Here is a 26,982-nt window from a genome sequence, read left to right on the forward strand (position 1 = left end):
TATTTTCATGGCCATTCATTACATCCTCCAACAACATCTTTTTGGAGAGTGTATTAGCCATGTTGTGACTGTGCTGGAAAGTACCCACATTTCCCCATCCCAGGAGATTTTATCCTTACTGGTAGATCAAATGTAGTAACATTAAGTAATTTAACACCGTTACCCAGCTACCAAATCACATTAGCAAAATCAATTTCACACATGACCACAATCCTCCTGAGGTAGAAGTTGTTCTAACTCTCTATGTAAAAATATAAAGGTTTATCAATATTATTATTATTATACAGATTATATGAACAGTCGTGTGTCCAACAAACAAACAGGCCTAATAATTATTGCAATATTTGTATCCAATAATTTACCCTAGCAGATTTCGTTAGAATTTGTGTGTCTTGGTTACATTTTGTGTTGTTCATATTGAACATCAGTTGCAGGATTCTGCAGATCCACAGTGACTTTTTTTTTTTTTTTTTTTTTTTTCTGTATCTGTCCTGATGACAGTGCGGGTGTGGCGGCAGGTTCCTCCCACCTGTTGTGCAGCAGTGATGTGCTGCTTCTCTTGGGGGACACGTAAGACCTACAGTGTATTCCTGACAACAGCCTTCTGATATTTACAGGAAATATCGTTTTTAATCAGCGTCCTATAAAGAGAAATTTACTAACATTGTACAATGACTGCGAATCATGTTCGAAAGCGTCGAAAAGGAGGGTCAACGGAAAGATAACGGTAAGAAATAAAGGTGTATCAAAATATGTGGTAATGTAGGCCTACTTAGGCTATATATGCGGTAGGCTACTCAACCACAGTTTCCGTTGTGTAGAAACAGTCCTTTTCATCGTGTGCTGTGATTCTCCAATTTAGATACATTATTAAAAACCGGTAGTTTTGATCCTCTGGAAGATACAACTCCAAACTGGAGTTGTTACAAACTGATTATTGATCCGGATTTGAGCAGCGGAAGTCAGAAACTGTACCGATATGATGGACAGCACTTCAGCGCACCGGTGAGATTTCAAGGCGAACAACAATAGCCTAGGCTACTAATATTTATATAAACGTTAACATAATGCTTAGTTATCAAACTTAATGACCTATGTCATTTTTTTAAAATCAAATACAGTCTAGTTGCATTTTTCAATGTACAATTGAAGCTTACTAAATTGTTGTCTGTCAGCATCCTGGATGTTTCCCTGTGGATGTTGTTCGAGATCCCAGAATTATTCGTTTTTGGACAAAATTCAAAGAAACAGATCTCCTGGTCCCCAAATTCAAGGTTAGTATTAGATACAGCATCAAATTAAAGCATTGTGTAATGTTTTGCCTACAGTAAAAGCAACGTTTTTAAAATGATAAACATTATACAGAAATGTAATGTAAATATATGTAAATTACATATATAATGTCAGTGCCCATGTATCTCTGCTGCCTATATGAGAATATATGCAAAATTCATATATGTAAAACACATAGACATATATGAAACTTATTTCCATAGTACATACTTTCACTTATATTAGGGATACAAATATGCTTCTAATAATGCAGTGTTTTCTTTGTCATTTTTGACAAATACATCCACAAAGTACCATAACCATATGCCACAGCTTTAAAAATGCATCAGTATCACATGCATGTATGTTTACATACATTTATTAAATATGTGGAAAACAAATATGTATGTCACATATTTATACTTAATGTTGTCCATATATGCGAGAAACCAATACTATACTGTAATATATGCAGATATATGGTATCATATATGGATGAACTGAAATATTTTCTTCACATGTTTGGACACATAAATGTTCATATGTTGCAGGCATATATTGTGTTCTCAGTCAGTAAGTCAAATATATGTATAGATATATGTCATGCTATTTAAAATATAAGTACATATATGGCCATATATTACATTTTTGTATAACCCTTATTTTCTGTTGATAGGCTACTGACATTCTTTATGTTTGGAGTCCAAGAGAATTTTTTTTTAAAATGTTCTATGTATTAGGCTACTGTTTTATTTATAATTGCTAAACTAACCTGTTGTTTTCCTATTTAACCTATTTTAATATATTTAATCTATTTAAATCTATCTAGTTTCTCTGACCTAAATCATCCAAAGTAGAATTGTGATAAAGTATTGTAACATTGTGTTTGGGATGAATTTGACCAGAGCAAAAACAGTTTATATAAAAATACAATACAATTCATGCAAATAAACAATGGGCAGGAGTGTATCTGATGCTTGTTTTACATTGCCTTAGGGACCCTAGGATTTATAAAATAATGCCATAATATGTCAATGAATCTCTTTTTTAGGTTGATGAGCATTATGTTGGAGCGCCGAAGGAGTTGACATTTGCAAGGCTTAATGACAACATTAGAGATGGATTCCTGTCTGAAATGTGTAAACACTTTGGAGAGGTTCAAGATTTGAAAGTTTTATATAACCCGAAAAATAAGAAGCATTTAGGAATAGCAAAGGTCATTTTTGAATCTGTGAAGGCAGCAAATAATGCAGTAAAAAACCTCCACAACACTTCTGTGATGGGAAACAACATTCATGTGGAGTTTGACCCCAAAGGTAAATACATTTTTTCATCTCTTACTTCTAAATTATTTTCTTACTACCTTATCAGTTCCAAATAAAGGTTTTCATAAACATGTCTATGCAGACACATTTACTGCATTTGCATGCATTATATCATTCATGATCTTTATTGACTGACTGGTTTTAGGTGTGAAGAGGAACCGATACTTCCAGATGCTTGTTAGTGGTTTATATACACCTTTTACTCTCCCTGTTGGAGAAGAGGCCTGGGGACCCCAGTCACCATCTTTCATCACTGACTCTTTCACTGTGAGTACAAGACCATAGGCATTTCTTTTCTTTTTCACCCCCTTTCTCAAGCCCCTATTAATCTGTGATAGGCTATCTCACCTTTCAGCACCCTTAAAAATGTGTGATTATTTAATCTCTTTTCACATTTGCTGAAACCGGTTATTTCAGCAAATAAAAAAAAATATTTATTTATCTTTAAGGGATGTAAAATAGTTCGCTTAAATCAGGAATCCTCAAATAGCGGAACTCGGTCCGGTTCCGAACCCCGGCTTGGTTCCAAACGGACCGTGAGACAAAAACTTTTCCACAGATTAAGTGGGCAGCGCATCAAAACAACGGAGCAGTTCACACCACAAACGCTCATCTAATATTTTAATCTAAAGCCAAACACGTTTCATTCAAGCCCTTTCCGTTCCATGCGCATTGCTTCTCTCTCTCTGTTATTTTATCAACAATTTATTTTTTTGATACTTTCGATAAAACGCTTCATAAAACGAGAATGCAGTAAATATAGTTATTTTTATCTGTCATACAGTATATGGCTCTGACCGTTTAAATCAGGTTTGTGACAAGATGTTTTTTTTTTAAATCCACATTTAGCATTAGGCCTATTAATTAGCATGCTAAGAACATTTTATAAAAACTATGTTATAATTGGGAACATTATTTGTAGATGGCAAGGAAAGACAACTAAAACTTTGGAATTACTAGTTAACTTTGTTTTCTGCTCATAATGAGAGTGTTTTGATTATTATGTACATTGTTTGTTTTTAGTAAAATATAAAAATGGTCCAGACTCCAAGAGGAAAACCCTGAACCCACACAGTATTTTTCCTGTCATATGGCCTGCCATACATGGGTATCTAAATGTAAAATAATAATAGCCTAATACAACACCTGATCTTGCCTTTTAATATTCATATCCAATTCGGCTCAACTGATGAAATATATATATTTTTTTTATTCTCAGACTCAAACTGCTTTGGCTCTTGGGACCCAATATTGTCAAATGTTCTCTGTGTAGGTTTTGGGATTTTTGTTTTACTTCCTGTCTTGAGAGCCATGTTGTAGTTCCTTGTAGTTTTCCCTGTTGATTAGTCTACCCAGGTGTGTCTCGTTACCTCGTTAACTTGTTTCTTCCTGTGTATAAATACCCCTGTGTTTCAGTCTTGGTTTGTCGGTTGTTGTTTTTGCATGTTGTGTGAAGCTGCTGAGTTCCTTCTCTTTTAATTATATTTCATGTTCCTGCTCCTGTTCCTGGTTTTGATCCTGTATTTGGATTATCTTTGTTTTCGGTTTCAAAAAATACTGCTGCAACTGGATTCTTACCTGTCTTTGTCCTTGCCTAAACGTTACAAATATCCTCATCTTTGATGACTATTTTGTTTTAGATATTTTTCTTTTACAAAGTAGTACTGCTGCCCAGGTGGAAATATGGTAGCACTTTATTTTACAGTCCTGTTCCCCATGTACATACTATATAACCGGGTAATAATTACTAACCCTGAACCAACGCCTAAACCTAACCATAACCCATGTCGTTACCTTATATTAACCAGTACTTTCTTAGGTAGGTACACTGCAAGTACACACAAGTGCACGTTCTGTAAAAAAAAAAAGTGCCTCTGGGTAGTTATATATACTGTATAAATAACAATTCCAAAAAAGTATTGTCCATAGTCCATACCTTTGCTGGGAAGGAAATATAGAGACCTGACCTCTCTTTAATTGAACTTTAATTGAATCCCTCTGGCTTAAGTACATTTACTATATGTGGAGGGATGGCTTTTTGTTATTATATTATATTATATTATATTATATTATATTATATTATATTATATTATATTATATTATATTGGTTTTAACCTTTAACATTTATGGTTTAAAACTTTGCTGTTACATCAGAAGAGACATACAATGGTTAGAGAAGAGATTCTCACAAAGTATACAGAAAGTGCATTTGCCATTGCAAATTCAGGTTTTTATATTGCAACTTGTCTAAAATTGCTTTAGTTCACTTGTAAATCTCTTTCAATCTTTCAGGAGTGTGAACCACTGAAGAAGCTGTCGTACACACTATCATCATTATCCTCAATATGTAATGGCTCTCCATCATTGGATTGTTCTACACCTTTATCCATGGATACTGCCTACTCCAGCATGCATCAGGATACACCTAATAGCTTCTGGCAGACCCCTCAATATCAAGATACCCCTTGCACGCCTTCTATGACCCACAGTAGACCAGGCACACCACCTCAGTGTGAAAGGACCCCAAATGAGTCTGTGCTGACAACCAGTGCCTTCAATGTCCCTTTTATTCAACAATCCATCCCAAACATTTCACAGCAACAGTCTGGTCATTTGACTCAACCAGTCTCAAATAAACCTAGCATTATTCAAGGTGCTGTGCAAAACTTTTGGATGCTAGGTGGAGCTCCCTCTCAAAACAGTAGCTTCTCGAATAGGCAAAGAACTCCAAGACGCAACTATCACCTTAGTAACCATGTTCGTGGAGGACACCGGGTCAGACCTCTCGAGAGCAAGTACCAAAACGCATACAACCGTAGACCACAACACCACTATATACATAGACCTGTATACAGAGGAGGTCAGCACCGCTCTGTACCTATGGCCAATCAAGTGCCTTTTAATAAATTTCTGGAAAGTCCAACCACACCATCACATTCAGATAAGCTCACAGTCCAAACCTTTACTGGCTCAGTCAAGGGCCTCAGTGTTAATAATAGATATGTTGCTGAAGATCCACCATCACTTCCAAATTTAGAAAGATTGCCGCAAAAGGCTATTGGAGTGGATGTTCATCACATTCATTCTGATATGCAGATAAATGCAAATGCCTCAGAAAATATTTTCAATGGAATTGCTTCCCAAGTATCTTGCAAAACTCAAGAGGTGAACCAAACTTATTGTCCACCACAAGCCCAATCTTCCTGCTCATATACCCCAAAACTGTGTCCTTCCTCTGAAACCACAGAAGATCTTTCAGACCCCATAGTGCAGTGTCCTTCTCCTGAATCTCCTGCTCCGGAATCAAAGCCTGAAAGCCTAGACTCTCGCATCCAGATGCTTCTTAGTGCTGGAAGTCCAGTTCTGCCCCTTTTGAACCAAGAGAGTTCAGACTCAGAGACTGCTACTGAAGAGCATGATTCCAGCCACTCTCCTTCTTGCTCCATAGATGTTGTCCTAAATTGTGACCAAACATCATCTAGTGCAAATAATACAGGCTCCCATCTCAATACATACTCTCATCCAAGAGAAAGCCTTGAGGATGCGAGTTTCACTCCACTCTGTGATGTGGCAAAAGATGAACATGAACTTCAATCAATCAAGAAGCCTTTGTCCAAGATATCCTCTAGCACTACTGTAAGTGATTGATAGAACTAGACTGCCATCTACTTTTGTTTGCTGCCTTAGTTCAAATTCTGGAATTGATTTAAAATATAAAAGGAATTCTCAATTAAATTCTGAATGGCAGACAACCCTAAGCATTTACATCAATATTAATCTTTTCCCTAGGTCAACCTAAAAGAAGATGAAGATACTTCAGATCAGCCATCTAGTATACCAGTGATCTGCACTAACAGGAGCTCTTTAACCCCTACAATTCCTCAAATGCCCCCGCATCCAATCCTTATTCCACCATCTGCTCACTACCCCTCCCTTGTGCCTCCTAATATGACAACAAAACTGGGTCCCCCTTCTCCATTGTTACCTGGATACACTCTTCCGACTTCTTGTTCATTGTACCCTCCTCCAAAGATCAAGCAAGTCTGTAGATCACCTAACTGGCAGAGTAGTGCAATACCTCTTCCTATCCCTACTAGAATAACACATGGGCAAACCTCATTCCCACCTTTCAATTTCATGACTCATCGCCCACCTTACCCTTCCGCTGGGTGTTCATCTACCATGTTAAGGTTCAGACCACCTTGGCCTCCTCCCCCTATGCCCAGGTTTGACCCTTCAGTGCCCCCACCGGGGTACGTCCCTATGAAAGAATTGCCCCAAAAGGCCACAGTAGATGGAGTTCTAGCTGTTGTTGCTGCAGAGCTGCGGGCTATCGTAAAGAAAGACATACATCGCAGGATGATTGAGATTGTGGCCTACAAAGCGTTTGATCAGTGGTGGGATGACAAAGAACAGACAGCTAAGGTGGGATTTGTTTCTTATTTCAACTGTAGTGATGAACTGTGTTGAGTCGATCTATACTTCCATTACCATTGCAACATTATTTTCATATATATCATGTTGTGCCCCACCAGGTATCTGCCCCATCTGTTAAATCAGGAGGAAATAAAGGCATCAAGCTTAAAACGATGGAGCAATGCTTGAGAATGACTGCTCGGGGAGAAGGCTCTGTATTGGGCACAGGAAAAATAATGAGTCTGCGAGGTGCCATTAAACTACCATCATTTAAGGTACAAATATGGTACTTCATATGTATATATATATATATATATATATATATATATATGTTTTAGTATGTTAGTATGTTTTCTGTAGAGCAATGCATGCTAATCACTTTGGTATTGCCTGCACTATTATTTTGGGATAAAAAATAACACCTATAATGAAATGGAAATTTATCAGAGGTTTATAACTGTAATGAATAATGAAGATGTGGTTCTCCAAAATTTTCACACCCAGGCCCCCCATTGTCCACAAAAACATTCAACAGCCCCATGAATTTTCCAGTGATATGCGGAATTTGTAAAATAATTTTTTATTCAGTTTCTACCCAATAAAATATTTTACAGCTTGACTACAAAAATGAATTTACATTATAACAATTACCATGGATTTACACAATTTGATTAATTTACCTAACCTTTCCAAATCTAGAAATCATAAGTTCAAAAATAAGGCTACCTTGTTTATCCAGGTTTTTCAAGATCCTGGGAGCCATGCTTCTTCAAAGAAAGAAAAAGAAAAAAATAGGTGTTGGGGTTGTTGGAGGGGTGAATTTAAATAAGAAGTATTTAGAATTTGATTTTCAGTTGTCTTTAGGGATTGCTTTGTCTTATATTATATAATTGTAAGTCTTCTTGAGGCCCCCTCGAAGTTTGCTGAGGCTGCCTGATTGAGAATCATTAAGTGATTTCATTATTTTTTCCATTATGCTCAGTTAAAAAGGAAGGATCCATTAGGTCAGGACTCCACTGATGGTAAAAGGATCTGTCCTTCTCCTGGTCTTGAACAAACTGAGGAAGAAGGTCAGTTTGGCATTGGCTTTTTCACATGGAGTTAGAAAAACCTTTTTGAGTGTGGAAAAAGGATCTAACTATGGAAATGTTAGACTTTATTTCAATGTGACATATCTTTAAATTGTGAATTTCTATCTCACAGTATAAAGTTTAAGTAGATCTTGTACACTGAAAAAAATATGGTCAACATTTATTTCTTAAAGAGTTAGAGCAGCAAACAGCCCTAGATAATGTTGGAGAGGACATGACCAAAAATGCCAGTGAAGAGACCATGGTGAAACGCAGGCATTCCAGGCCAATGGTGTTAGAAAGTGAGGAGGAAGAAGATGAAGAGAATTCTGTGAAGGTGGAGGATCCAGAATCTAAGGAAGTTGACGTGTCTGCTCAGGTACTGTTTCACTTATTTGAAATACAGATGCACGTATAAAAAGAAATATTGATTTTTGAGCAGAAATTGTGATGTTTGCTTGGGAGATAACACTGTATTTAGGAGAGTTGATAATTGACCCCTGCCATTAATGAACATGTTTGGTGTCTATTGTGTTTTTCAGGAGGTTGATGAGATGAAAGCTGATGAAGTACATAAAGAGAAGAAGAGTGATGCCTGTGTAATAGAGGATGAAGATTACTCAGATTCAGGTTTCATTGAAATCTGTTAATTATTATATAAAATAATTATTTTAATTATATATTATATATAATAATGTATATAATATAATATTTAATTTACATACAAATATAAAACACTACCACTGAAATGTTTGAGGCAGTACGTTAAAAAAGAAAGAAATTAATGCTTTTTTATCCAGCAAGGATGCTAAAAATATCAACATTGACAGTAGAGATCTTTATAATGTTACACAATAAATATATTTCAAATAAATGCTGATCTGTTGAACTTCCTATTCATCAAAGAATAAAAAAAAACTTACCATGGTTTCCACAAAAATATTAAGCAGCACAACTGTTTTCAACATTATGATAATAAGAAATGTTTATTGAGCCGCAAATGGTCATATTAGAATGATTTCTGAAGGATCATGTGACACTGAAGACTGGAGTAATGATGCTGAAAATTCAGCTTTGCCATCACAGGAATAAATTACATTAAAATAGAAAACAGTTAGTTTAATATGTAATAGTATTACTGTTTTTACTGTATTTTTCATCAAATAAATGCAGCCTTGGCAAGCTTAAGATACTTCTTTCAAAAACATGATACATTTTTACTGACCCCAAACTTTCATACGGTAGTGTTTGTATATATTATATTTACATATATAATATTTAACCATTTTAAAATAATTATATTTTCTATATCATGTATGACAACTTATAGTCCTCTTTTTATCCTCCAGATACCATCAGCCATACAAGTTCAAACTCGTCTGCTTCTAAAAGCCAAGGATACGACTCCTTAGTCTCTCCCAGAACTGTCTCGGACTCCTCAGCTTTTTCTCCATCTGTTATTGACTCCTCAGACGACAGAAGCGACGACTCCTCAGACAGTCTTTCTTCTGGGGAGGAAGATCAGTTGGATGGTGAAAGATCTTTTCCTGAAACTCTACATGAGGACAGGAGAATAGAAGAAGAGATATGGATTTCTTCAGATGAGGATAATAAGGAAAACCAAGAGATGATTCACACTCCATTTTACTTGTCTTTCACACACTGTGAAGAAGATCTCGGCCCTCCTGTGACCCCTTCTGCTCCAGATTCAGTTGAAAGTGCTGTGGACCATGACTTGTTTGGTTAGTTTATTGATTTTCTATTTTCACATAAAGCACAAATCAACCTCCATGTTTCCAAAATGAAAACAAAACCATCATGCATAACAAAGACATACTTTTTTTTATCTGTATATTGATATTTTTTTTAGAGATTCTAGGTCATAACTAAATTTGAACTGGACATTTAGTAATAAAAAATATCCACTCTAATACTAGTGGTTTATTATTTGAAGTTTACATTAATTCAGTATAAATTCAGTATTCTCTTTCTGAGAATTCTTAATTTCTTGTAGTTACTGTATGTCAGAGATAGTTTTCTGACCTCAGTTGGTGTAGCAGAACATTTAAGAAATGTCTATATCATCAGTGTTGATGCAATTTGTAATTCATGTCATTTGAAATGTGATTTGTGCTTCTGCTCTTGCAGATTTAAATCCAAGGAGATCAGAGGATCCAGAAGAGGAACTGAGTGTAAGAGTGTACATGCAAGGTCTGAAACTATCTGAGCCTCTCAGATACACCTTACAGGACCCAGTTAAACACTGTTTAACAAACAAATTTAAGCTCCCAGACCCAGTGATATTCTTCTCAGAGCAGGAGTCAGAGCTGCCAAGCCCACCGTCTCCTACATACAGAGGACTGTCAGGTAAGGTTCACTGATCAGAAATCACCTTCAATAATAATTACAATAAAAATCACAATTATTATTATTATTTTATACTGAATTGGTCAAAAACAGTGGAGATGTGCCCTATGCAAACTCAAGTGGAGGGATTTAAATTAATTTATGGTTACTGTAAAGGTTTGTTAGTTCTTGTAAACTCAAGTGTGAACACAAAGCCCTAAAAGTGTGGTTCGCATAAAAAAAAAAAAAAACCTGAAAATGAAAAAACGGTATTTTTTAAATAATTAAACACAGTATTGTCAAAGTTGATATTGTGGCTTTATGTATGGTCCGACACTTGCATGTGTCATAATATTATTAACATTTGACCAAAATCAAGCTCAAATTAAGTTAAGAGGGTTTTGATCAGCAAATTTCGGACATGCGTGTTTTGTCCGTCATTAGAACGTCTGCATCTGAGAAAGTAAGTGCATCGCATTACGTTTTACAGTTTATAAAGTTTAATGTTAGCTATGTGGGCCATTTGGACAAAATCTCATGTTATTAAAGACAAAGTGCTTTTTTAAGGCTATTTAAGATAGTATTGGCAATGTCTCAAAGACAAATGCTAGACTAAGACACTCTTCTCCTCTCCTCAAAAGCTTAAAACATTAGCCTTTATGTACAAAATATATAGTGTTTCTTGAGTAAAAATGCTCTGCTTATTCAAAGAACCAGTTCATTATTTACCCTTGCATTGCAAACAAGCAGAGACGGTCCAAAATATGCGCAGCACTTCATTCGCGATAGAGGCTGGGTAGAGTTTTGAGGGTTTACCGACAGTTTGAGGATCTAATGGAGTTACGAGGATTAGTCACAAACTCTTTTTAATACTTTTCATTGGTTAAATATTTGCATAACCCACAGACAGATGTAAAAGGTGACCAATAGTAATGATGTATGGGGGGGACAAGGTTTCTGCCCAACAGCGACAATTTGTATATTTGGAATATCAGACTAATCAAATAAATAATCACCAGATCAAATAGTTGTTAGTTCCAGAATTCATGGATCTTTCTGCTTTCAGATGATTTGGAGACACAATATTCTACAGATTCAGAGGACCAGAGAGTCATTACAGAAACACTGGAGGATTCTGAGAACCTTAGACCCATCACACCTACTGGATCCTTGTCTGATAGTGACCCTGAAATGGAGCTTGGGCGTAGATTTTCTCCTCCTGCAGTTGAGGAGTTGGAGCTGCCACACACACCTGGTGGATGTCTGGAAATGGAGGAGGCTGAGGGTCATATTCTACCTCCAGGACCTCCTACACCATTACCACCTCCTCCCTCTCCCAGAGGCATCCAGGAACTTCCCTCCTCGCCCCTTTTCCACTGTCCTCCTCTCTCTTTCTTATACCCAGCATATGAGGAAACACCAAAAACACCAGGCTGCTTCAGTGGTCCTGCCCACGTTTATCACTCTGAGGGAATAACACCAGCGGGATTACTGCAAGAGGCTTTACTAAGAATGGGAAGCCCCTCTAACTCCATTCTGTCTCCATGTGCTGACAGCATGATCCCGAGGACTCCAGGGAGAGACATGTCTCCATCTCCACCTGTTCTAAACCACGGAGAGAGAAACGTTCAGCATAGAGAGCTGTGGGCTAATGGACTCCATCATCACAACTCTGGTTTTACACAGTCAGATGCACAAACTAACAATTTTAGTATAGATAATGGTCATGAACCTCATAACCGCCATATCCCCTCACGTCAAACAGAGTGTTTGGACTCGGCGCGCTTGAGAAGGCGACGAGCGCGGCTTAAAATGAGGAAACGAATGATTGAATTACAAAGGAGAAGACAATGCCCAAATATAAATACTCATTCGTCCATACAAGTGAACAATTTGACAACAAAATCTTCTTCAAATCAGGTTTTGGGGCATTTGGATTGTGTTTCAGATATCAGGACAGAACAAACACTGCCAGAAGCTCACAGACAGAAGCGTTTGCTTGATGACAAACGTAAACTAAATGAGAATCAAAGGGTTCAGGAGTCGTCATGTTTATGGAGAAAATGGAGAGAATCATCATCCAGACGTCACCTCATCTTCTCTCCACGCTCTGAGAGAAGAGAGAAGTTGGTCGTCCATGCTGTGTGGACTAAAGGAGTGAATGAGGAGGAGATCAGGCACCTGAAGGCCAGCTATGAGAGGCTTGTGGTGCAGGATAAAGAATGTGATTGGTTGAGGAGAACACGCTGGATCCCACATCCTCATATCCTTAAACACATAATACACGTCATAGTCAAAATACTTGATAATGTAATTTGTGTCCAGTGGATTGTGTCATGCAATATTGTGTCAAATTTATTTTCCAAATGCACATTGCTCTGTTGTTTGTTCCTTGACTCTGCTGCACCAACCAGCAGTCCTGATGACTGTCCAGGAAGATGGCTGGATGGGGTCAGGAATCACATGACAGGTTGTGCTCGTAGTGAGGGATATTACTTCATCAGCAAGAGGGAAAAGCTGCGATATCTCTGTGATGAGGTTGTTGTAGAAAATCAGGTGAGAAAGAAACTGTTGTTATTGTTAACTAAAACTAAAATCATTAAAACTCATTTAAGTTTTGAAATATAATGGGCTGAAAAACGATAAATTAAAGCTATATAAAAAAAACTAAAACTAATAAAAAAAACAAAGTATTTTAGTTAATATTTTAGTTAAAATTAAGTATTAATAAATAGTAAAATAACTTTAACTTTAGTTAAAATTAAACTGAAAATTAAAATATCTAAATATTAATAAATACTATAATAGTATATAAATTATACAAAAATAACTTTGGAAAGAAAAACATTTATTTGACTCAGTTGTAAACATGTTTAAAGACTTCATCCCTCTGTTATTTCTCTGCTTCATGTGTTTCTCTGTGTGCTTTTGCATGAAGTGATTTAAAGGTGCACTAAGTAATTTTTACTTTGAGGGGTATAACTTTGTTTTATATAGGGATATAATTGAATATATTGAGGGATTAAATGAAGACTATATCAATGACCTAGAAAAGGCTGTTTTATTTTACCATGGCCAGAATGTAGAGACATAACCAGGTGTGTTGTGCAATTTGACAAAGTTAGTCAAAACCTTCATGCATCCACACCAGTGGGTGTCAGTATAAAACCCAAGACCAAGTTTAAAAGTACTTGCATGTTTAAAAGTAATTGACTGTAATTTGAGAATTATGTTCTGATCTATGCAGGGAAAGAGTGTGCCATCTCAGATTCCATCTTCATCCAGATCAGGTTCTGAACTCAGAGCGGAACAGCGTCGTCTGTTGTCCTCATTCAGCTGTGACAGTGACCTCCTCAAATTCAACCAGCTCAAGGTGAGGCCAGCTGTCCCAACAACAGCATAACACAGCATATGAGATGCTAGAGCCTCCAGAAACACTAAAACCTATTATTATTATTTTAAAGGTGTGTTCACACCAATGGGGTGATAACTATAACAATTATGGAAGCTTGTTTCCACCACTTAATAAAACAATTTAAAGATAATTGCAACCTTTTTCTCAAAATTGCAAGTTTTACATCGTGCAATTCTGAATGTTTTCTCTGAATTAGGTGATACAAACTCACAATTGCGAGTTATTAAGTCAGGATTGCAAGAGATAAAGTCAGAATTGCAAGAAATAAAGTCAGAATTGCGAGATATGAACTCGCAATTGTGAGTTATGATGTCAGAATTGCATGATATAAACTCACAACTGCAAATAATAAAGTCAGATTTTTGATATAAACTCGCAAAACATGTCTATATCTCGCAATTCAGACTTTATAACTTGCAATTTCGACTTCTTTTCTAACATTTTGTGAAATATAAACTAGCAATTGCAACTTATAAAGTTAAAAAGTGACTTTTTTTCTCAGAATTGTTCATTTATATCTCACAATTCTGACTTTATAACTCGCAATTGTGACTTTATATTACGCTATCCTGACTTTATAACTCACAATTGCAAGTTTATATCACGCAATTCTGAGAAAAAGTCAGAATTGCGAGATCACAATTCACAATTACCTTTTTTTTTTTTAACTGGCGGAAACAAGATTCCATATACAATAATTATAAAATTTTAATAATCGTTCTAATTCAATGTGGATACGGTAGTCCACACCACAACTACGCCAAAAATGACTCAGAGGAATGATACTTTCATGTAATTTTGCTTCTCATGTAAATGTTTTTATCTGTACTGGAAAACAAGGAAAAAATACAGAGAAATACAGTTTTTTTTTTTGCTGTGCAGAACAATATTGTGCATTGGTGTGGACACTAATATAGTTATCCTTATAGTTGTCTTTATAGTTATCGTTCTTGTTGTGAATGGGCCTTAAGAGTCCACAACAGACCGGTTTTGCATTTTTCAGTATGGTCCACATGGAGCACAAATATATTTCCCTCTTTACAGTTCCGTAAGAAAAGGCTGCGTTTTGGCAAGAGTCGTATTCATGACTGGGGGCTGTTTGCAGAGGAACCTATTGCTGCAGATGAAATGATAATTGAATATGTAGGCCAGAGCATTCGGCAGGTGAGATACACAATACACAAAAGAAAATTTTTAAGATTTCAGCAGTCATTTCTGAGTATAAACATCAGTGACGGCCTTTTTCAAGCAGTAAATTTTGTATATTATTATCATATCCCAAATCCTGTCTTTAGGTGATAGCAGACATGCGTGAAAGGCGCTATGAAAACGAGGGTATTGGAAGCAGCTATCTTTTCCGGGTAGACCAGGACACAATAATTGATGCAACCAAGTGCGGTAACCTGGCAAGATTCATCAATCACAGTTGCAATGTAAGTCATTAATTCATAATACATTGTAAGTATACCTAAGAATTGTTTCCTTTTGTTGTGTAGTGTTTGCTATGAATTTAATTCATTTCCATTTTGAACATTTTGTGCTTACTGGTTTCATTTATGTGTTTTTCCTTCCATAGCCGAACTGCTATGCCAAAGTCATCGCTGTAGAAGCTCAGAAGAAGATAGTCATCTACTCTCGGCAACCTATTGGTGTAAATGAAGAGATCACTTACGATTACAAATTCCCTATTGAGGATGAGAAGATCCCCTGCCTGTGTGCTGCAGAGAACTGTAGAGGAACCCTCAACTAGACAAGGACTATTCTCACAATTTCAAAGTATTAGCAGTAAACAAGTTTCAGACTGTACATGAACTTATTTTTTAAGAACAAACTCCTGTATTTAAAATACATTTATTTCATACTAAGTATACTACAAATCCATTAACATATTCACTGACATATCGCTTGAGACTTACTGATATGAATATTATAATTCAACTTTATTTTGAGTACTTCTTTATTGCACAATGCACATTTCTTAATATTAAGCCTAAAATGTGATTTAACATCACTATTAGTGATAGTATGATCTCTGTATAATATCAGTCTTTAAATGTAAGATATTTAAAGTATCTAAAGTATCAAATACAAAATCAAATATTCTTAAATATATCTTTAGTTGGACCTCAGCACTATTTCTGGATAACTGAAGTGCATTAAGTACAAAATTAGTTGTTCCAATTTAGCAGACTTAAAGTATACCAATTTAGTACACTAAAAGTACAGGGTATGCAGGGTATTTATATTAAGTACATAAATATGTGAATGTATATGTAGTATACTTAACATAAAATAAATGTATTTCAAATACATTTTAGTATATTTATTTTTCACTAGGGCAGTCTTTTAGGACATAACATATTCCTGACCTTCGCAGACATTTTTCAATGACAGTTTAACATGAAAATACACGAGCAGTTAATGTCATCTCCAGAAACTCAGATTTTATATTCTGCATGTGTAGATTTGGAAAATGTTCAGAGAAACAGGCTCTGGTTAAATTTAGGTTAACTTTAACACTGGTTAAATTTAGTTTTCATCATGTTTATTGTTGGAAGGTTTGGATTGGATTCAAGTTAAATATGCTTTCATGAGTTTTATTGTGAAATATAAATTAAAATAAAAACGTGTATTTTTCCAAATAAATGTTTTTATTTTCTGCCTACTATCAAACTTTATTGACTATTTAGTCAAAGATTGAGACTAAATAGTCTCAACTAAATATTACAAAGAATAGTGTAAAAGATTACACTATTAAGTAATAGTGAGATTACTATTTTTGTAAAGACAAAAATGATATGTTTTTGAATTAATTTCACTACTTTTAGTTTTTGTTTTATGCTTCAAAAATGCGCAAAGATTGGGCCCCTTCTTCGGTGTTATTTCCACCACAATATGTTGGCCAAAAAGTTTTTAGGCTAGTGTGCTTCTTTTCCAAGGAGGCAGTCAGTTAAGAATTCGAGACGAAAAATAAGACGTGAAACAAAGAAAAATCAAGGTAGGCTATTTTCATGAAACTTTTTTTTTTTTTTTTTTTTGCTTCATTTCCAATCAAGCTGTAATTTTGTCAAATTATGCATCAGTGAGGTGATACATAAAATGCTAACAATGAAATTAGCCTTGGCAAGACAAAGGACATTTCATTACAAAAAATCTAATTTCCACTAGGCCATCATTTATTTCCACCACAGTATGCTGGTAAACATAAAACATAATTTGAGATGTGGTGATACTGTGGAAATGTTCATGATTCCATTTCTTTCCACACAGGGTCAAAAGTGTCTGTTTGCAAAGAAACACGTGGGTACATATATAATGACCCATACTTGAAAAACATCAAAGCAAATTGTGCTGTGCATATTTCAATATGTAGGCTACCATGCATTTACTATGAATAGCCTATTCAGAGTTTCTCGGATGTGCCATTGGGTGTAAGGATGGTGAGGTTTCCTCTGGCATTCTGGTCAGCTTCAATAGCCTCAAACAAAGATTTGAAATTTCCAGCACCAAACCCCTGAAAAAGTAGAGGATTTTCTGTTATTAATGCACTACCACATATCTACACATTTAGGAGACATTTCCGAACAGTAGATTTGATCAATTCATTGCAAATTTAAATATGAATGTATGTTCTGAAATGATTTCTGAAATATTTGCTATATTCTGAGATTTATAATAGCAGTCTTACTTGATGGTTGTGTCTCTGGATGACCTCTAGAAACACGGTGGGTCTGTCCTGTACTGGTTTAGTGAAGATCTGGAGCAAGTAGCCGTTGTCATCATAATCCACCAAGATTTTAAGTTCCTGTATAAACAATGCCACATTATTTTCACATTCTGCTTCAGACCTGTTAAATCAGGTGGCCAATAACTCTTTGCTGCATTTCCTTCAACCAAAATAACATATTTACATTTTCAACTCTGCATTGTTTCACTTTTCTGATAGTAAGCTGATAAACACTTTGATTACTGTATTGTACCTCCAGTATGCTCATGTCCTCAACAATTTTGACTTTGGAAAGCTTCAGATTCTCCTTGAGCTGCTGGTAATAAGTGTCAGGCACTGACATGAACTCCATTCCACGTTCCTTTAGGTTACGGATCTGAAAACATATCCTTGTCAATGCAATATACATACCTAAAGTAAACCTTTTCAGCTTTCACAAAGAACAATTCCAACCCTTTTCACTCTACAAATGTATTTGATCTCTGTATCAATGTTGTAAAACCTTGGATGAAAAGCTTTTTTTACTCACTGCTGTAATGATGTCAGAGGTGTTCATGGCAATGTGTTGAACCCCTGGGCCACCATAGTACTCAACATACTCCTAAAAGGAGAAAAGATAGTCAAATGAATGGATGGATGCATGGATGGATAGATGAAAGTAGATGTCATGTCTGTAATACATGCCTGGATCTGGGACTTGCGCTTTCCCATGGCTGGTTCATTGATCGGCATTTTCACAGTTTCTTCATAGTTGGCCACCACTATGGAGCGCAGCGCACTGTATTCAGTCTGTAACTGCTTGTCGTCTACAGACCAGAATCTGTGGAACAGCAGGTTCCTCTGATACCTTCATACGAATGCATTACAGGTCAGTTTAACACAGTGATCCTGATGTGAAAAGCATTAAAAAAAAAAAAAAAAAAAAAACGCAAGTCACAATTTATGATCTGCCAAATGATTATAAATACTTTTGGAGAAGTCATATAAGGTTAAAGAAGTCATATGAGGTTTTTAGGCCTATTTGTGGGATGCATTATCTTTCTTTAGAAACAAATGCATTTTCATTTTAAAAACAAAATTAGATATTTTGTTTTATAATGAATCTATCTTCACAGATTTTCTTACTTAATATTTGTGTCTTGTTTTTCCATTACAAATATATATATATATATATTTTTTTTTTTTTATCTTATCTCAAAATACATTTAATTGAGATGGAAAATGACTTAAAATATTAAGTCTTGTTTTCTTAAAAATGTATTCAATTTAAAAGAGTTACAAAAAGCAACACTTTTTTTTATTTTGTTTTAAGCATAAACTATTTTTAGTATCTTATATGTCATTTTGCTTCTCAAGTAAATCTATCTTGATTTAAGAATGTTAAGATGTTTGCACTGGAAATCAAGAAAAAAATGAGTTTGGTTTTATTTGTGCAGTGTTTTAACAAGAGCTGGACATGATGGGATGGGGTCTGGTTTAGATAATTCTTCTATTCCCACCCCTCAACACCCTCTTTTCCCCCTCCCCTCTGTATCTAACTGTCTCCAGATGGTGTCTCAGATCTTTTGAAAAGTAATTTTGCTGAGTCATACTTACTAAGGAGTTTTCTTGCATAATATTCAGTCGTCCACTACCACAGACTGAAATGCAACCACCCCATCTGCTGTCTCTGTCTGTTCTCTCTGAGTCTCTTCTGATCTTTCCTTTCTGTCTTTACTCCATCCTCACCATGGAGACACACTGCTGATCACTGGGGAAGGGCTCTCGTTGTATTCTGACTGGATGGGACGGATAGGGAGTTTCCCCCCAAAGACTTGCGATGTTCTAAGCTAATTCCCCTCGTGACTTCTTTTGTGCTTTTCAGTCTTGACAACCCTGGCTCAGAGGTCTGATGCTGTCTGCCTGTTCACAATTACGCAGCTGAAATAAGTTCAACAATGTGTTTAGAAAGGTTTTTTACCAATCTACTATTGGCACCATCTCATTGTCTGACTGATTTCCAACCACATGGTCAATGAAGTCCAGCTTCCCGCTTGGCCTGTGAAAGAACAATCACGTTAAGAGACAAAGAAAAGGACAATGATATAACAATCCATCCAGGCATGATCGGAGATATGGACCTCTTATATAAGAAGACAAGGACACATAAACACACTCACAGTTTTGCCAAGAAAGGGTCACAGAACAGAGGAGCATGGAATCCTGGGAGGAAGAGCCCATTATATCCTGTCCGCTCTATAAGAGTATGAGTGGTGTCTCCATACTAAAACAATAAGAGGAATCAGAGCGGAAGTGGGACAAAAAGTTGAAAGATTTAAATGTATGTACAGTATATGCACACACACTACATAATTTGATCAAATATACAGTAAAACAAGAATACTGTGAAATATAATTACAATTTAAAATAACGGAAATGTAATCAATCTATGTGATGGCAAAGCTGAATTTTCAGCATCATTACTTCTAGTCTTGCATGATCCTTCAGAAATCATTCTAATATGCTGATTTGGTGCTCAATAAACATTTTATAATTATTATCAATGTTGTGCTGCTTAATAGTTTTGTGGAAATCGTGAAACCTTTTTTCAGGATTATTTGATGAATAGAAAGTTCAAAGGACTAGCATTTATTTGAAATATAAATCAATTGTAAAATTATAAATGTCTTCACTGTAACTTTTGGCCAATTTAATGCATCCTTGCTCAATAAAAGTATTAATTTATTTTTTAAACTTATATAAACACATGAGATTATACATACTGTCTGAAGTACTGCCAGCTTCACAGAGCCAAACTTGTCCTCCACAACATGAGACTCTTCAACGATAATGGCACCTCGTTCTCTTGCTTTCTGCAAGAAAAAAATTAATAAACCAATAGGTGATTACTGCAAATTATGCCCAGGTGTTTTTTTAACAGAAAGAACATGAGAGAAAACCATCAGCACTAAAAAAAAAAAGAAAAAAAAAAGTTGCTGCCTTAAATTTTTAAGTACAATCAACTTGGATATTTAAATCATTTCACCAAAAATGTAACTGACTTAAAAAATGTGTTGCTTAACTCTTTTTTTTTTTTTTGCAAATTGCTTAACTTATTTTGATGAGTTAAAGCAATGTAAAAACATATGTTGTCAAAACGTATTGATTTTTTACAGTGAGCATTTACCTCTACCAGGAAGTCACAGTTCTCTACAGTAAAAGCTACATCTTTAACACCATCTCCATGTTTCACCAGGTGATCTCCTATCTCTGTTCAAGGAAAAGGACAGATTATACAGTACGGGATGTGGTTTTAAAGATAATCAAACACCAAAAACGGTAATACTCATTTATCAGTCTTACCTTTATTACCAGGATTCAAGGCAGAGGTGAAGACATAAACAATCTGGGTATAGAAAACACTGATCAGCGAACACTTCTATGAGGCTTTTAAAAATTCTGACCAAAGCAGATCAAACAGGCCAGGCTTCACAATGCATAAGGAATGAAGAGGATGGACACAACCTGACTCTCACCTTCCCCTGTTTCACCGCGTGAGACACAACATCACGACTGCCTGTCTCCAGCCCACGATATGCCAAGGGCTCAAACCCCAGTTTATTACAGTAATAAGATGCCGCCTGAGATGCATCACAGCACAGAGAGGAAAACAGAGAAAATGACAAGATGGGGAGATCTGAACAAATTCATCACAGAAAATAAAGTTAAAAGAATATGGGTAATAAAAGGATAATAGCTATGTGAATTTAAAATAAACTGTTCATATATCTATATCAGCATATATACATTTTGAACATTCACAATCTTCAAAGAGAAACTATACATCTTTTGTTTTTGTTTTTTCAACATGTGTAGTATGATAATGGCTCCATCTACTGGGGAAATCAGTAAAAAAGTCTCAATATGGAAGAAATTAGTGAGTGGAGGATGGTGGTCTCTGCCTCTGCAAGCTTATTGCCTCCACCCCTGAAAAGAGCCAATAGCATCTCCCTACTGGACACCTCCTCTAATATTCAGAAACAAACTAAATCTACAAACTTATAGTGTTAAAGAATTACCTGTTTGGCATTTCCAACCCAGAAAGTGATGTGGTCGAAGCAGACAAACCTGCCCTGCTCGTGCTGTTGACACATAAAAGCAGAAACGACTGTGATGTACTAACCTTCTATTCTATAAGCAGAATTAATCTGAAGTCTGAAGAGTATAATGATGTAGCCTACAAGTAAAATCAGAATCAGGACAAAGTTCAGCATGCAGTAAAATATCAGTACATTGAGAAAGGGGACATATTTCTTAAAGCATGCATGTATAATGCTATCATACCTTTTCACCTTTGTCAGTGTAGGATGTCTGTAGAAAAAGAAATGAGAAATTTTAGGCTTGTTTGAATTGTTTGGTCAGTTAGCAAATCAAATGCATCAAAATCTTAAAAATCAAGTTTTTTACCATCTTTTAGTGGTTCTTGCAGACACCTTCTTCTTGGGTCAGAGTCAGAAATGAGGTGATGTGGTGAGTGCAGATGCTCCAGATGTGAATTTGTAGTGCTGTGTGTGTGTGTGTGAAACTCCGCCCATAGAGGACGAGAGCGGCACTGCAAGATGCTCTGCTGTTGAAATAAGCCACTATTTTGCTAGACAGATTGATAAACTATTATAATATATAATATAACATACTTTATAATGAAATATATAATATTTCATATAATATATATCTTTTTTTTAATTTATTTTTTTATATATAATTATTATGGTTTTAAAACTATGCAGTCTATGCAGCAAGTCGAATGTAAACATCTAACTCTAAAAATACAAAACCAGTCAAGTGTACAACAGAATAATCGATCTTTGGATTTCTGTCCGTTTTAAAAGACTTGCTGCGGTTTTTGAGTGAGGTTTTGTTTTTTGAAACTTTAGATGTTTGTCTCCATGCAAAAGAGGAGGAACACGGTCCTTCAACCCTATTGGCTATTGAGTTGCGTTTGTAGTTTTCAGTGCGAGTGAATGTGAAACGATTTAGTTCAGGAGTCATGAAGATTGATGCATGTTTTTCTCTCCGAGGTAGAATTGTAAAAGTTAGGTTAAACTTACTATTAATTCCCATTTTTTTAATGTGCATTCGTAGCCTATTTCATTTGAAAGTTAAAATAATAATAATAATAATAATTATAAATTAATTTATAGCTAGTTACATTTCAGTATGGAAACAATTAATGTAGGGCGATTTTAAAGAACTGCATTGTCATACTGACACAGAAAATTCTAACTCCTCTCTGTCACTCCCCTTCTAATAAATGCATCATGATGGTAGACATAACGTTTAGTGTAACAGCCCCCGCTCCCCCCTTTTAAATAGCAAAATGCTTATAACCGACTGGGGACTTCATTAGCAGTGACAATGTTGATGCTGAGGACAGTCACATCAGGTGTGATGTAACTTATAATTATTACTTTTATAAGTGGCTTTGGATAAAAGTGTAAATGCAAATAACTAAAACATTAAATAATTTGCTTTATATATATATATATACAGTACCAGTCAAAAGTTTGGAAACACTACTATTTTTAATGCTTTTGAAAGAAGTCTCTTATGCTCATCAAGCCTGCAGTTAAAAAAAAAAAAAAAAAAAAAAAAACGTAATATTATGAAATATTATTACAATTTAAAATAATGGTTCTCTTTTTAAATATACTTTAAAATGTAATTTATTTTTGTGATGCAAAGCTGAATTTTCATCAGCAAGTACTCCAGTCTTTGGTGTCTTATGATCCTTCAGAAATCATTCTAATATGATGATTTGATACTCAGTTATTATCAATGATGGAAACAGTTGTGCTGTTTAATATATTTTTTTGGAATACTTTTTTCAGGATTCATTGATGAGTAAAACGTTAACAGCATTTATTCATAAAAACAGCATTTATTCAAAATAAAAACATTTCTAACAATATAAATCGTTACCATCACCTTTGATCAATTTAACGCATTATTGTTGAATTAAAGTACTAATTTCTTTAAAAAAAAATAGTTATTGTTCCCAAACTTTTGAACGGTAGTGTATATTGTTACAAAAGATTTCTATTCTAAATAAATACAGTTCTTTTTAACTTTTTATTCATCAAATAATCCTGAAAAAAGTATCTCAGGTTATAAAAAAATATTAAGCAGCACAACTGTTTCCAACATTGATCATAAATCAGCATATTAGAATGATTTCTGAAGGATATTAAGACACCAAAGACTGGAGTACTTGCTGATGAAAATTCAGCTTTGCATCACAAAAATAAATTACATTTTAAAGTATATTAAAAAAGAGAACCATTATTTTAAATTGTAATAATATTTCATAATATTACTGTTTTTTTTGTTGTTGTTTTTTACTGCAGGCTTGATGAGCATAAGAGACTTCTTTCAAAAGCATTAAAAATAGTAGTGTTTCCAAACTTTTGACTGGTACTGTATATATATATATATAATGTTTATTATAAATTCAGCATATTATGAGGAGCTCTCATAAGTATTTACATCAGTTTTCTGTTTGGAAATAAAGTAACTCTTTACTGATTTGTGATCACAGTGCTACTGTTACTATGAATCCATCTGATGTAAGTGTGAAACTCTTATGTGTTCTCAGAAGTACAAATCTACTGAGAGCAGGTATTTGAGCTGTAGACTGGCAGTAGCTGAAATGCAAATGAGCATATGTGAGCGTTTAGGGGAAAGATGTTGATGCACATGAGGTATGTTTCTCGAGAGAACAGTGACAGTCTGTAGCCGACGCTGATTGGACAGATACAGTTCTCAGGGGAAATACAGCGCCGTTGGTCTCTCTTAGCTCAATGTGATCTCAGCACAAGTCATAAGAGAGATCAGAGTAGAACGAAGAGATAATAAGCTATAAACAGATTATAAAACAAGCATGAAGAGCGAAGAAAAGTAAAGAAAAAATCAAAGAAAGCCGAGCATCATGAATGAGCAGACAACAGAAAACCCAGCCATTGTGCAGAAGTGGTTGCAAAAGAGGAGAAGCCGAGATGACAGAGAGAAGGAGGAAACGAACATGCAGGTTGAAGCTGAGGAACATGATCCTGCTGTTCATGAAGAAATGGAGAAGAATGAAGCAGCAGAGGCGGTTACAGGCAAAGAAAAGGAGGCTAGAATCCATTCAGTCTTCTCTTTGGTGAGGAGTCAGATCAGGACGCAGGCCGGTTTGGATCAGCGCATGGGCATAATGGATGTTGTAAACCAAATCAAGGAACTGGAGAAGAGCAAGAAGGAACATGATGAACCAACACACACAGTTGAGATCAGCTCATCGGAGGAGAACGCAGCGGATCAGGCGGTCCAGAAAGAGACTGTAGAAGAGCAAATGACTGGGGAGAATAAGAAGGAGAGAGGTGAAGAATTATGTGTAGTCTTGTTGGAGGAGATATTGTTGAACGTCGAGACATTAAAGAAGGATCTGAGAGAGGAGCTCGCTCAGCTTCGCTGCGACATGCAAAGCTACACGGAGCAGGCGCTCTGCGGCCTGGAGACCCGCCTGAGAACCCAAGCGCTGGCTCGCACAACTCCCACCGCGCTTCCCAGAAACCACACGGTCGATCCCATGGAGACCAAGAAACAGAGACCTCCCAGCATGCCTCCCCTGGGAGCATCTAGGAGACGAGTTCTCAACCGCACAATGACCACTATCACACCTAAAACTTGCCTACCTCTTTCCCTGGGGCCCCGCTCCAATTCAGAGCCACTGGGGGGATGGGGTGCTGAGACCGCCTCCAACAACAGCGCTCCAGCGTTGCTGAGAAGTCATCCCCCTGAGCCGTTGCTTCCTTCTCTACCTCCTGCACAGAAAGTCAAGAAGACTTTGCGAAGCAGGACTCGCATTGGCAAGCCAGCATGCTAGAGAGGTCTGCGACCCAAACACCATTGCTGGAAAAGGTCATTAAAATGCCATCAGGGGAGACACCGGCACCATTCTGTACTTTCAGAATCAACGATAGAGATCACAAGATAAGATGATTCAATATGAACAGCTGCGGAGAGAGCTGAGGAGCACAAGTGTTCTCTTCTGTGCTATTCCGTGTTGTTTGTCCATGGAATTATTGAAGACAACCAAGAAAATAAATGAATCTCAAAGAAAAATATAGATGCACCGAGGAGGTGAATAGAATGTATAATGCTGATTACTAAGACATTGCGACAAAATATACAGGATGAGGCACAGATTAAATTAAACTCTCTCAATCTTTTTATTTTATCACCTGTGTGCTATAATGTATCACATTTCATCACTGTAAAAAAAAGGTTTTAAGTACAATCAACTTGGATGTTTAAGTCATTTCAACTTAAATTACATTAAACTGACTTAAAACATGAGTTGAATCTTGTATAACTTGTCAAAAAAGTTGAAAATTGCTTTACTTATTTTGATGAGTTAAAGCAAAGTAAAAACCATACGTTGTCAAAATTTATTGATCATATATCTTTATACAGTGTATTGCACAGAATGATTTTTGTTATTACTAAACTAACGAAACAAATATATATAAAAATAATGTATTTTAATTCTGTCAAACTGTATTAATCAAATGAACAGTAAGGCATATGTAATGTTTTGTACATTGAAAAAAATTACAATAAGATTCAAATTGTGATTGGTAAAATGTTATTTTGTTGTTTATGATTTTCAAAGTTGTATCAAGCACATGAGCTTATAATAATTTAGATTTTAATAATTTGTTTACATTCACTTTGCACGTCATTATAGATATGATATTAACATTATCTATGCACGTGATTGGATGTATTTTGTCATATTGTCAGTAATAAAGAAATTAATGCTATTCGACTGTATTGTATTTGTATTTGCATATTTGTGCAGTTCCATTTAAACTTATGTGTTCATTGCATTTCATTCTTTTTTTAAATTATGCATTTCAATTACAAAGTTTCTATTTAAATTGGTCCTGTAACAGTTCTTATTATCATACATACAGGCACAGACTGTGCAATTTAAGAGCAATTATTGTTATTATTGCAACATCAACAGAAAGGCAGTCATATCTGAAAGATTAAAAAAAGAAAATATAACTAAATTTTCCATAACACACCATAAAATAGTGCATATCCTCGATTGTTCTATAATCAAATGCTGGCAGCGACACCTGCTGATCAAACTATTTATTATCCAAAATACATTTGTCAATTTAATGTTCTCATTGAATCTCGAGTTCTCAGTCAATCCTTAACTCTCTAAAGTAGTTAAATGTATAAATAGTTTTTATGTAATGTTAAAATAAATGGTGGAAAACCCACTGTAAATACAAAACGAAAAACACACTCAAAAAAAGTTCCATACGCTGCAGGTCTGCGCAGATTTGAAATGCGCATGCGCACGGCGCGCGTCCCCGTTT

General features: G+C 35.6%; 2 protein-coding genes across 2 annotated transcripts; one reads left to right on the forward strand and one right to left on the reverse strand.

The window, feature by feature from the left end:
- Positions 1–684: 684 nt before the first annotated feature.
- setd1bb (SET domain containing 1B, histone lysine methyltransferase b) lies at positions 685–15,746 on the forward strand (the record flags this gene model as incomplete). The annotated part of the gene is made up of 18 exons (XM_084390275.1): positions 685–727; positions 863–1,005; positions 1,176–1,274; positions 2,324–2,588; positions 2,743–2,864; positions 4,890–6,233; positions 6,387–7,022; positions 7,133–7,288; positions 8,002–8,083; positions 8,278–8,462; positions 8,626–8,713; positions 9,433–9,825; positions 10,232–10,450; positions 11,496–12,985; positions 13,677–13,802; positions 14,889–15,008; positions 15,140–15,277; positions 15,421–15,746. The coding sequence occupies 18 exons, from the start codon at positions 685–687 to the stop codon at positions 15,592–15,594; spliced, it is 5,823 nt and encodes a 1,940-aa protein (XP_084246401.1). The 3' UTR covers positions 15,595–15,746.
- A 90-nt stretch (positions 15,747–15,836) lies between these two features.
- Positions 15,837–22,119, reverse strand: hpdb (4-hydroxyphenylpyruvate dioxygenase b). Its single transcript, XM_084390032.1, has 14 exons — positions 22,019–22,119; positions 21,896–21,922; positions 21,631–21,693; positions 21,088–21,192; positions 20,915–20,957; positions 20,739–20,821; positions 20,335–20,424; positions 19,731–19,834; positions 19,532–19,609; positions 18,256–18,418; positions 18,101–18,172; positions 17,825–17,947; positions 17,533–17,649; positions 15,837–17,358 (listed from the first exon to the last, which is right to left on the reverse strand). Exons 1-14 carry the CDS (start codon positions 22,019–22,021, stop codon positions 17,248–17,250), a joined length of 1,182 nt encoding a protein of 393 aa, XP_084246158.1. The 5' UTR covers positions 22,022–22,119; the 3' UTR covers positions 15,837–17,247.
- Between the last annotated feature and the right edge of the window lie 4,863 nt (positions 22,120–26,982).

This window comes from Rutilus rutilus (genome assembly GCF_951802725.1).
Source record: "Rutilus rutilus genome assembly, chromosome: 19".
NCBI lineage: Eukaryota > Metazoa > Chordata > Actinopteri > Cypriniformes > Leuciscidae > Rutilus > Rutilus rutilus.

Bases quoted from the DNA above. Each gene is read 5' to 3' on its own strand.
- hpdb (XM_084390032.1), bottom strand. The intron at 21,193-21,630 runs GTAATTCTTTAA...GATGCATCTCAG, and splicing joins GGGTTGGAAATGCCAAACAG to GCGGCATCTTATTACTGTAA. The intron at 20,425-20,738 runs GTAAATGCTCAC...TTTTTCTTGCAG, and splicing joins ACTGTGACTTCCTGGTAGAG to AAAGCAAGAGAACGAGGTGC.